At 51.3% G+C, this 11,339-nt stretch overlaps 1 protein-coding gene across 2 annotated transcripts in view; it reads left to right on the forward strand.

Moving 5' to 3' along the window:
* The window catches only part of ZSWIM5 (zinc finger SWIM-type containing 5), a 138,170-nt gene extending 130,412 nt beyond the window's left edge, over positions 1-7,758 (forward strand). For both annotated transcript variants that reach the window (XM_040334360.1, XM_040334361.1), the window contains 4 exons: positions 430-587; positions 3,458-3,621; positions 4,183-4,264; positions 5,714-7,758. In XM_040334360.1, the coding sequence (XP_040190294.1) occupies positions 430-587; positions 3,458-3,621; positions 4,183-4,264; positions 5,714-6,576 (1,267 nt within the window). In that variant the 3' untranslated portion in view covers positions 6,577-7,758. The remainder of the gene's footprint in view (positions 1-429; positions 588-3,457; positions 3,622-4,182; positions 4,265-5,713) is intronic.
* Positions 7,759-11,339: the final 3,581 nt, after the last annotated feature.

An 11,339-nucleotide genomic window follows, 5' to 3' on the forward strand; every position in this document is an offset into this window, starting at 1 on the left:
TAATAGAAATAAGAGGTGACAGGTCCTCTTTATGGAGATCTCATGTAATAGAAATAAGAGGTGACAGGTCCTCTTTATGGAGATCTCATGTAATAGAAATAAGAGATGACAGGTCCTCTTTATGGGGAGATCTCATGTAATAGAAATAAGAGGTGACAGGTCCTCTTTATGGAGAGATCTCATGTAATAGAAATAAGAGGTGACAGGTCCTCTTTATGGAGATCTCATGTAATAGAAATAAGAGATGACAGGTCCTCTTTATGGAGATCATGTAATAGAAATTGTTTGGGGTCAGGGTGGTCGGGCCCCTCTGGACACCAGGCCCCCCCACATGTGTATGGGCTGCCCCCCCCCCTCCCCCGAGTACCTGTAATAAATAGGTGATCCCCTGGTTGGGTTACATCCTCTGTCTTTTCTCTCTCTTTCCAGGCTTCCAGTGCTGGAGAGCAGCGCCCCCTCAGGAGACGTGTCCCACCCTCATCACATCGTATCTGTGGTGCCAAGCCGCTACCCCCGATGGTTCACCCTGGGGCACCTGGAGTCACAGCAGTGTGAGTTGGCATCCACCATGCTGACCGCAGCCAAAGGTGAGCAATGCTGCACAGTGGTAGCCTGAGCTAGGGGCGCCCTCTGGTGGCTTACTGTGGGAATTACAGCTACCTTGTGGATTTATCGAACAAAAAGGTTTCTATAGAAAACTTCTGCAAAAAATGTAAATAGTGCGTAATAATAATAATAATAATGAATATTATAATAATAATGTATATCATAATACTCTGCTAAACTCGATGGCGGGATGTACGCTGTTATTTTTATTTTATTTTGTTTTGGTGAAAAAGCGTCTGGACCTCAAAGTGTAATTCCAAAAATATCCCATGTGATGCAGCCGGCTGTCAGCAGTAACACGGCCGTGACTGTCATATCATTTTCTTCCCTGTCAATCCTGCCAGAAGATTTTGTTATTTTTACACTTCCTGTAACCCGGGTGACAAGACTTCATTCTGCTGTGAAATCGCACAGCCGCGTTGTCACCCCGTGGACTTTAACCACTTCAGCACCGCGCCTATCCTGGCACTTCTCTCCTTCATGTAAAAATCATCATTTCTTTTTTGCTAGAAAATTACTCAGAACCCCCAAACATTATATATATTTTTTAGCAGACACCCCCTAGGGCAGAGATCCTCAAACTACAGCCCTCCAGCTGTTGTGAAACTACACATCCCATGAGGCATTGTAAAACTCTGACATTCACAGACTTGACCGGGCATGATGGGAATTGTAGTTCCTGAACAACTGGAGGGCTGTAGTTTGAAGACCCATGCCCTAGGGAACAAAATGGCGGTCATTGCAACTTTTTATCTCGCACGGTATTTGCGTCAAGCGTCATCTGACGTCCTCGGTGTAGAAGTGGTTAAGTGAATGACAAATTAACCACTTGACGACCGAGGAGACGTCAATGGACGATGGGGGCAGCTACAGGCGTCATTCAGATATCACCGTCTTCAGCCGCCGATTCTGCGCACGATAAGAACGATCAAAGGGGCAGTTCCGCCGCTTGATCGTTCTTATAGGCAGCGGGAGGAGACGTCCGTCCCGCCACCATCCGGTGCTTCTCCAGGCTGTCCTGTGCCATTGGGGACCCGGAGAGCGAATCGGCCGGCGCTGCCTGGGAAGCATAGAGATGACTGGTGACCAGATGGTCAACTCTATGACAGGGCGCGACATTATGACATCACGCCCGGTACCCAAAAGTAAACAAAGCCGCAATTGCGGCTGTCAGCATGTGATCGGTGATTTTTTTTTTCCCGATCTCATGCTTTCCAGCCTGGAGGAGAGATGTGAGGGGAGGGGGAGGTCTTATTGACCCCGCCTCTCTCCATAAAGAGGACCTGTCACACTGATTCCTATTACAAGGGATGTTTACATTCCTTGTAATAGGAATAAAAGTGGTAAAAATAAAAGAAATTTTATTTTTTTTAAATGCCCCTGTCCCCGCTAGCTCGCGCTCAGAAGTGAACACGCAATGCAAGTCCCGCCCACATATGTTAACGCCGTTCAAACCCCACATGTGAGGTGTCGTCGCTTGCGTTAGAGCGTGTGCAACAATTCTAGCACTCGATCTCCTCTGTAACTCGAAACTGGTAAAAATTAAAGCGTTGCCTATGGAGATTTGTAAGTACCGAAGTTTGGCGCCATTCCATGAGTGTGCGCAATTTTAAAGTGTGACATGTTAGGTATCCATTTCCTCGGCGTAACATCATCTTTCACATTATACAAACAAATTGGGCTAACTTTACTGTTTTGTTTTGTTATTTTTTAATTCATGAAACAGTTTTTTCCCCAAAAAAAGGCGTTTGAAAAATTATTGCGCAAATCAGCTTCTTCAATGAAGATTTGACAATAAAATCTGGAAGCTGATTGGTTTGTATGCAGAGCTGCACCAGATTTTGCGCTCCCAAGTTTAAGTTTTTGTGCTTCAGGGGTCTCTTACCTGGCACTCATTAACCGCTTGCCGCCGCACACGTCTGCAGCATGGCACGGGCAGGCAAAAGGACGTATATATACATCCCCTTTAGGAAGCGGTTGTTGCGTGCCACAATCTCTGTGACCCCGCCCGCGGGTATACCTGCGATTGTCTCATGGAGAGAGAGAACGGGGAGATGTCAGTGTAAACACAACATCTCCCTGTTCTGCCTAGTGACACTGTCATTGATCGTCTGTTCCCTGTCATCAGGAAAACGATCGGTGACGTGTCAGAGCAAGCCACGCCCCCCTACAGTAAGAATCGCTCCTTAGGGAACACTTAACTCCTTAGCACCACCTAGTGGTTAACCCCTTCATTGAGAGCGAAACACGTTGGGAACGCCATCAAATCTGCTGTATCCATGAGGATTGTACTTCATGTACTTGTTGTGGAATTGTTTTTAGACAATTTTTTAATCACAATTAAATGGATATTTTTTTAATATACCGTATTTATCGGGGTATTGCGCGCTCCGGCGTATAGCGCGCACCCCTAAAGTGGACCCGCATTCCTGTAAAAAAAATAACATTTTAGCACTTACAGTTCTGGTGTCTTGTGCGGCGGCCTCGTCGGGTCCGGTGTCCGTCTGCGGTGTCCTCCCCACTTTCCCGCGCCGAGTTTGAACACTGCGCCGGCATATACCGAGCGCAGTACACTCGTGTATAGTCGGGCAGGCTCCTCTCCTCTCGCGCTCACGTCCTGGACGGCGTATATCGCGCACCCACGATTTTGCCCTGATTTTCAGGGCAAAACAGTGCGCGGTATACACCGATAAATACGGTACTTCCTTGGATCAATTTATTAGTAAATGCACCTTAGAAATGCCACAACGTTTCCTCCATGTAAATAATAACTTGTAACTCTGCGTGTTTTTGTTTCCTGTCCGGCTGAACGAAGCTGTCAGCTGCTAATCTCTGGTCTCTCCTCCGTCAGGCGACATGCTGCGACTGCGCACCGTGCTGGAAGCCATTCAGCGCAACATCCACTCCTCCTCCCTCATCTTCAAACTGGCGCAGGACGCGTTCAAGATCGCAACCCCGGCTGACAACAGCTCCGACACCACGCTGCTGAACGTGGCCCTGGAACTGGGGCTGCAGGTGAGGCCCTCCGACGCATTTCTTTCCCAGGACACTCCCCTTTCTGTAGGAGGCGGTCTATGGGAAATGTCATTATGTGGGGTAAAGTTTGTAAGACACACAATCAAAAAAATAATCCGGAACTCGCTGCAACGCTTCACTTTTATTGATCCTTCATAGATAAGACATCACAGTAAAAATGTACGCGTTTCGCCTCATAGTAAGCGCTATTCACGGGGCGAAACGCGTCAATCTTTTTGATTTGTGAATATGCAGACAAGCTAAGCTAGAACCTTCCCCTGAACCCCGGCTGTGCTGTGAATGGACGGCTGATGTGCTCACCTGAACCCCGGCTGTGCTGTGGATGGACGGCTGATGTGCTCACCTGAACCCCGGCTGTGCTGTGGATGGACGGCTGATGTGCTCACCTGAACCCCGGCTGTGCTGTGAATGGCTGGCTGATGTGCTCACCTGGAGCGCCTTCCTCTTCACTGATCACATTCGTAACTTTGTGAACGTAAAGTCGATCTGTACACCGAAAATATTGATTGTAAAATGTGGGCGGGGCTTTTTCTCTTGTAGGTGATGAGAATGACGCTCAGCACGCTGAACTGGAGGCGGAGGGAGATGGTGCGCTGGCTGGTCACTTGTGCTACTGAAGTCGGTATGTATCAAAATCTGCGTTCCTTTCTAATATTGCACATAGTCCATAGCGCTGTACAAAGTGTATGAGACATCTCTCACACATAGTCCATAGCGCTGTACAAAGTGTATGAGACATCTCTCACACATAGTCCATAGCGCTGTACAAAGTGTATGAGACATCTCTCACACATAGTCCATAGCGCTGTACAAAGTGTATGAGACATCACTCACACATAGTCCATAGCGCTGTACAAAGTGTATGAGACATCAGTCACACATAGTCCATAGCGCTGTACAAAGTGTATGAGACATCTCTCACACATAGTCCATAGCGCTGTACAAAGTGTATGAGACATCTCTCACACATAGTCCATAGCGCTGGACACACCCCCTCCCATCTCTCACACATAGTCCATAGCGCTGGACACACCCCCTCCCATCTCTCACACATAGTCCATAGCGCTGTACAAAGTGTATGAGACATCTCTCACACACAGTCCATAGCGCTGTACAAAGTGTATGAGACATCTCTCACACATAGTCCATAGCGATGTACAAAGTGTATGAGACATCTCTCACACACAGTCCATAGCGCTGTACAAAGTGTATGAGACATCTCTCACACATAGTCCATAGCGATGTACAAAGTGTATGAGGCATAGGGGGTGTGTCCATAGCGCTGGACGCACCCCCTCCCACCACTCTGGTCTAATATGCATTATAATTTCAGAGCGCCGTTCAGCGCTCAGCTGACTGTCCACTGGTCTCCTCTCCCGATGCGATAGCTGCAGGGGGAGGTGCTGGTAAACCCCCGGCGGGCAGTCACGTGAGCACCGAACGGCGCTCTGAAGTAAGCTATTATACCGCATCTTTTTTTTATCAATGACATGCGCTGGGGAGCTCAGTGTTTTATATCAGAGAGAACAATAGAGGGGAAAAATGGGGCAGAAGAGTAAGATCTGGGAGCTGACAGGCAGGGGAGGGGGAGAAGAGACACAGGAGAGCTGGAGACACGTACTCTGATCAAGGTGTCAGGGCTCAGCAGCCCCGATACATTTGTGGTCAGTTTACAGGGGGGGGCAGAAACTGGCCGGATCAGTCGGGTATTTCAGGTGGTACAGGGGGCTAAATAACACGGCACAAGTGCTGTGCTCTATAACATGCTTTAAGGCAGGGATATGCAATTAGCGGCCCTCCAGCTGTTGCAAAACTACAAGTCCCATCATGCCTCTGCCTCTGGGTGTCATGCATGTGGCTGTCGGAGTCCTGCTATGCCTCATGGGACTTGTAGTTCTGCAACAGCTGGAGGTCCGCTAATTGCTTTAAGGGAACAGGATCCAATTTTTTTTTTGGGGTTGACAAACGTTTTAATATTTGTTCTCTGTAGAATCTATACCCGGACTTTCACCCGGACGGTTTCCATTGGTGACGGTACTGAGCGGTGTTCTGTGTTTTTTCTCTTTCCCAGGAGTCCGCGCTCTCGTCAGTATCCTGCAGAGCTGGTACACGCTCTTCACCCCTACAGAAGCCACTAGCATTGTCGCTGCCGCCGCCACGTCTCACAGCACCGTGCTGCGACTAAACCTAGACTACGCCCAGAGGGAGGAGCTGGCCAGCTGCGCTCGGACCTTGGCCCTGCAGTGCGCCATGAAGGACCCTCAAAACTGCGCCCTGTCCGCGCTCACCCTGTGCGAGAAAGACCACACCGCTTTCGAGACGGCTTACCAGATCGCCGTGGACGCCGCTTCCGGGGGCATGACCTACTCCCAGCTCTTCACCATCGCCCGCTACATGGAGCACAGGGGCTACCCGCTTCGGGCGTTCAAACTTTGCTCCCTGGCGATGAGCCACCTCAACCTGGCGTACAACCAGGACACGCACCCCGCCATTAACGACGTCCTATGGGCCTGCTCCCTCAGCCACTCTCTGGGAAAAAACGAACTGGCTGCATTGGTGCCCCTAGTGGTGAAGAGTGTGCACTGCGCCACCGTACTGTCAGACATCCTCAGACGATGCACGCTCACCGCGCCGGGATTGGCTGGGATCCCGGGCAGGCGCAACTCCGGGAAACTCATGTCAACGGACAAGCCGCCGCTGCGCCAGCTGCTGGACGCCGCAGTCGGCGCTTACATCAACACCACCCACTCCCGCCTGACGCACATTAGCCCCAGACACTACGGAGAGTTCATCGAGTTCCTGAGTAAAGCCCGGGAGACCTTCCTTCTGGGGCAGGACGGGCTGCTGCAGTTCGCCCAATTCATAGACAACTTAAAACAGATTTACAAAGGAAAGAAGAAGCTGATGATGCTGGTCAGGGAGCGGTTCGGCTGAGGCTGCCCCTCCCCCTCCCGCCACGGTTGTCTCTCTGAGCTTCTAACACACTAGGGCCCCTGAGGGCCCCAGACAGGACTTGTGTACGCAGGAGCTTTTTCATTCCACCTGCCAAACATTTCATGTCTTTCTTTTGGGGGGGGTGGGGGGCACTTTGTCTGAAATACAACCTCCTTCATCTACACCGAGCCGGCCAAGGAAGGGGGAACGGGACTGCGGCCATCTTGTCCCGTCCCAGGTTTGCTGGGTGTAAGTTCCTGTTTTCTCCAGCAGGGGTCGCAGTGCATCGGCGGTCTTTGTGTATAAAGATTCTAGCCTTACCCAGGTGATAATTGCACCGAGTTCTAGGATCTTTAACGCGGCCGCCTGCCCAGAAATGGCCATTTTCCTTTGGCGAGGCAACGCCTCATTATCAAAGAGCCTAAACAGCGGCTGTCCTTGAGGGCCGGATATGGGCCGGGGGTTTGCATAGTGAATTGAACATGTCTTTATGAAGCAGAATGCCTGTGTGACTAGGCCCTGATGGGAGCAGCTTGACCTATTCACCGTGCTAGGATGCAGCTGGTAAGTCAGAGAAAATTAATAACTGATATTGGTTCGCAAAAAAGAGACCAGAGAACAGCCGACGCGTTTTTCAGGGGTCTGCAGAGCTTCCCTCTTCAGGGCCTAAAGGTGATTGTCTCGTCCCTGACTGGAGACTGAAATAAGGTCGGCCTCTCTTGTATCTCCATCCCGGGTCCCACCGAGGACGGAGCAGAGAGAACCAAGGGACAGGAGGAACACGGGGGCCGGCTGGTGTTGATGGGAGTGCTTACAGCAGGCGATGTGGCCCCAGGCGAGCTGTCAGAACATCAGGAACTGTGCACAGAGATTAAAGTTAAAGGGGCACTCCGCCTGGGCTGCAGGGCCTGGATGTGAGGCTTGTCAGAACTCCAGACAGCAGACTTGAGACAGGAACTCCCTGAGGTGAGCAGAGCTGGTACAGGTGACAGCCAGGTAGGCACTTGAGCAGCATGTGGGAACAGAGCCAGGAATAGCTGAGGTCAGCAGCAGGCGGGCAGTGTGGTGCAGAATCATAAGGCAGCGCCGGGGGCCAGGAATGGAGCTGGGGGGCCAGGAGTGGAGCTGGGTGGCCAGGAATGGAGCTGGGTGGCCAGGAATGGAGCTGGGTGGCCAGGAATGGAGCTGGGTGGCCAGGAATGGACCTGGGGGTCAGGAGTGGAGCCGGGGGTCAGGAGTGGAGCCGGGGGTCAGGAGTGGAGCCCGAGGGCCAGGAATGGAGCACGGGGTCAGGAATGGAGCCCAGGGGGCCAGGAGTGGAGCGAGCTGGGGGCCAGGAGTGGAGCGAGCTGGGGGCCAGGAATGGAGCGAGCTGGGGGCCAGGAATGGAGCGAGCTGGGGGCCAGGAATGAATGGAGCGAGCTGGGGGCCAGGAATAAATGGAGCGAGCTGGGGGCCAGGAATGAATGGAGCGAGCTGGGGGCCAGGAATGAATGGAGCGAGCTGGGGGCCAGGAATGAATGGAGCGAGTCGGGGGCCAGGAATGGAGCGAGTCGGGGGCCAGGAATGGAGCGAGTCGGGGGCCAGGAATGAATGGAGCGAGTCGGGGGCCAGGAATGGAGCGAGTCGGGGGCCAGGAATGGAGCAAGCCGGGGGCCAGGAATGGAGCGAGTCGGGGGCCAGGAATGGAGCGAGTCGGGGGCCAGGAAGGAATGGAGTCCGGGTCAGCAACAAGGCAGAATCAGGATTCAAGTTCAGGTCAGCGGCAAGCCGGGTCATAAACCAGGGAGCAAGCAGAGTAGTAGCAGGACGCAGGGATTGGCTGAAAGACCAGTCGGCACTTAACATGAGCAGAAGCTATGTTAAATAGCCCGTCTGGCGTCAACATGCACTGTGTGCGCGCGACTGTGCGCATTATTGTGTGTGGTCACTATCAGCCGACATGTTTCGGGGCCCCTCAGAACGCCCCTCTTTTTCAGGGCCCAAACATGATGGATAGATATACGTAGATCCTGGTTATGTCTATAATTCCTGAGCCCTCCTACCGATCCATCCCTCCTAAACCCTGAAGAGGGGGGGGGGGGGTCCTCTGAGCCTCCTGAAACGCATTGACTGTTCTGTTGTCTCTTTTTTTGAACCGACATTAAAAGCTTTAGGACTCTCCTACGTTCTCTTCTGGAGCTCTCATTGTACGTTTTCCAGTCTGAGCCCCCCCCTGTTTGAGGGACACCCCATTTTTGTTGAGAGCCGCCTCACCAGAGCCACTGTGCCTTATCGCAGTCTGATCGATCGTCTGAATCCAGCGCCTCATTGCTACTTGTTCCAGATAAGTGGGAGGAAGGCTGCTTCCATCAGAGGCTAGTCACACAAGCCACCCATTCATCTAGACTGCGCCTTTGAAAATGGGGTGGCCACTGGGGACTACTACCCTCGTCCTGAGGTTGTTGCAGGGTGACTGAGCCGTGTGTCTGCTGTGCAGTTTGGTTGGTCTTTGAATGACAATGGCAGCTGCCAGCATTGGTAACACCTGGCAGCTGCCAGCATTGGTAACAAATGGCAGCCGCCAGCATTGGTAACACATGGCCGCTGCCAGCATTGGTAACAAATGGCGGCTGCCAGCATTGGTAACACATGGCGGCTGCCAGCATTGGTAACAAATGGCATGGTAACAAATGGCGGCTGCCAGCATTGGTAACACATGGCGGCTGCCAGCATTGGTAACAAATGGCATGGTAACAAATGGCGGCTGCCAGCATTGGTAACACATGGCGGCTGCCAGCATTGGTAACACATGGCGGCTGCCAGCATTGGTAACAAATGGCGGCTGCCAGCATTGGTAACAAATGGCGGCTGCCAGCATTGGTAACAAATGGCGGCTGCCAGCATTGGTAACAAATGGCGGCTGCCAGCATTGGTAACAAATGGCGGCTGCCAGCATTGGTAACAAATGGCGGCCGCCAGCATTGGTAAGAAATGGCAGTTGCCAGCATTGGTAACAAATGGCGGCTGCCAGCATTGGTAACAAATGGCGGCTGCCAGCATTGGTAAGAAATGGCCGCTGCCAGCATTGGTAACAAATGGCATGGTAACAAATGGCAGCCGCCAGCATTGGTAACAAATGGCAGCCGCCAGCATTGGTAAGAAATGGCAGTTGCCAGCATTGGTAACAAATGGCCGCTGCCAGCATTGGTAACAAATGGCGGCTGCCAGCATTGGTAAGAAATGGCCGCTGCCAGCATTGGTAACAAATGGCCGCTGCCAGCATTGGTAACAAATGGCGGCTGCCAGCATTGGTAACAAATGGCGGCTGCCAGATTTGGTAACAAATGGCAGCTGCCAGAATTGGTAACAAATGGCAGTTGCCAGCATTGGTAAGAAATGGCAGTTGCCAGCGTTGGTAACAAGGTGCGAAAAAGACCATGTAATCCTCCTGTACATTATCTCTGTATCAGTCTTCCTGCAATCTGTGAGCCGGAGAACCCAACAGGAACGGCTCAGAAAAGGTGCTGGGGGGGTATTTTTAGGCATCTCCTGGCTGAGTCCAGTCCCAAGATAAATAAATGTCTGCTAAAAAATTCCAAACCTTGGCAGCCATTATTTTGGCGTTTAAAGGTCTGGCGCTGCGTATTGGAGGAGTAACGGCCCCTCTGGACCGCCCCTGCAGCTTTCATCCCTCCCACCCCGTGTCACTAAGCCAGAGACGGCAATGCTGTGTAACCTCTGCGCCTCGTCTCCTGAGGAACTACATTTCCCAGCATGCCCTTCCTGCCACAGGCTCCCTACTGTAGTGCATACAGTATATCGGCCTGGAAGTTGGTAGGAAGGATAATTGGGTGTAATGCAGATAAAGATATCGGGGAAGGTCTTGCTTGAATTCCGTTCGTCCGCCGCGGGAGCACTGAGCTCCTTTGTGATTGGTGGATAAAAGTAACAAGTCACAGAATCCCTGTGTGAGAAGCGGCAGAATGAAGCTGGTTTCCTCGGATTCCAAGGCCGTGGAGAATGGTGGACGGCCTTTCATATTCCGCAGCGGCGTCTCTTCTCAGCCGCGGAGCCGGAGTCTGAGAACTGCAGCTTCTATCTGAGGTTTCTTTTAAAGGCTTTAACAATGTTCTGGAAATCCAAAAAGTCTTTATGTCAAATGATATAAAAAATTCAGAGATGCCCAAAAAAAGGTGAGAAAATTTCTCCTTTGTTATTGCAGACATAAGGCAGGCTGTACCGATCACAAGCGGAGAAGTCGGCACTCGGAATGGCATCCAACAATGGTTATTCTTTATGGCAGAAAACATGTATGAAGCTGTAAAACCTCAACACGTTTTGGCCGTGAAGCCTCAGTCATGACAAAGGCCTGAGGGCCGAAACACGTTGGCTAATTTACAGCTGTTAGGCCTTAGTCATGACAAAGGCCAGAGGGCCGAAACACGTTGGCTGTTCTACAGCTGTTGGGGGGAAAAGGCACGAGGGCCGAAACACGTTGGCTAATTTACAGCTGTTAGGCCTTGCTCATGACAAAGGCCAGAGGGCCAAAACACGTTTACTGTTTTACAGCTGTTAGGCCTTAGTCATGACAGAGGGCCAAAACACGTTGGCTGTTTTACAGCTAAATAATTAAATAAGGTGAAGCGCTATAATATTGAACACATGTAACAAGTGAATTAATAAAGTGAACTGAATAATAAAAGGTGAATTAATAAAGCGGGATAAAATTACTATAACCCAAAAAGCAAATAAAATGAAAATATGGTCCCAAGAAAAACACT

Source organism: Rana temporaria (assembly GCF_905171775.1).
Source record: "Rana temporaria chromosome 7 unlocalized genomic scaffold, aRanTem1.1 chr7a, whole genome shotgun sequence".
Taxonomy (NCBI): domain Eukaryota; kingdom Metazoa; phylum Chordata; class Amphibia; order Anura; family Ranidae; genus Rana; species Rana temporaria.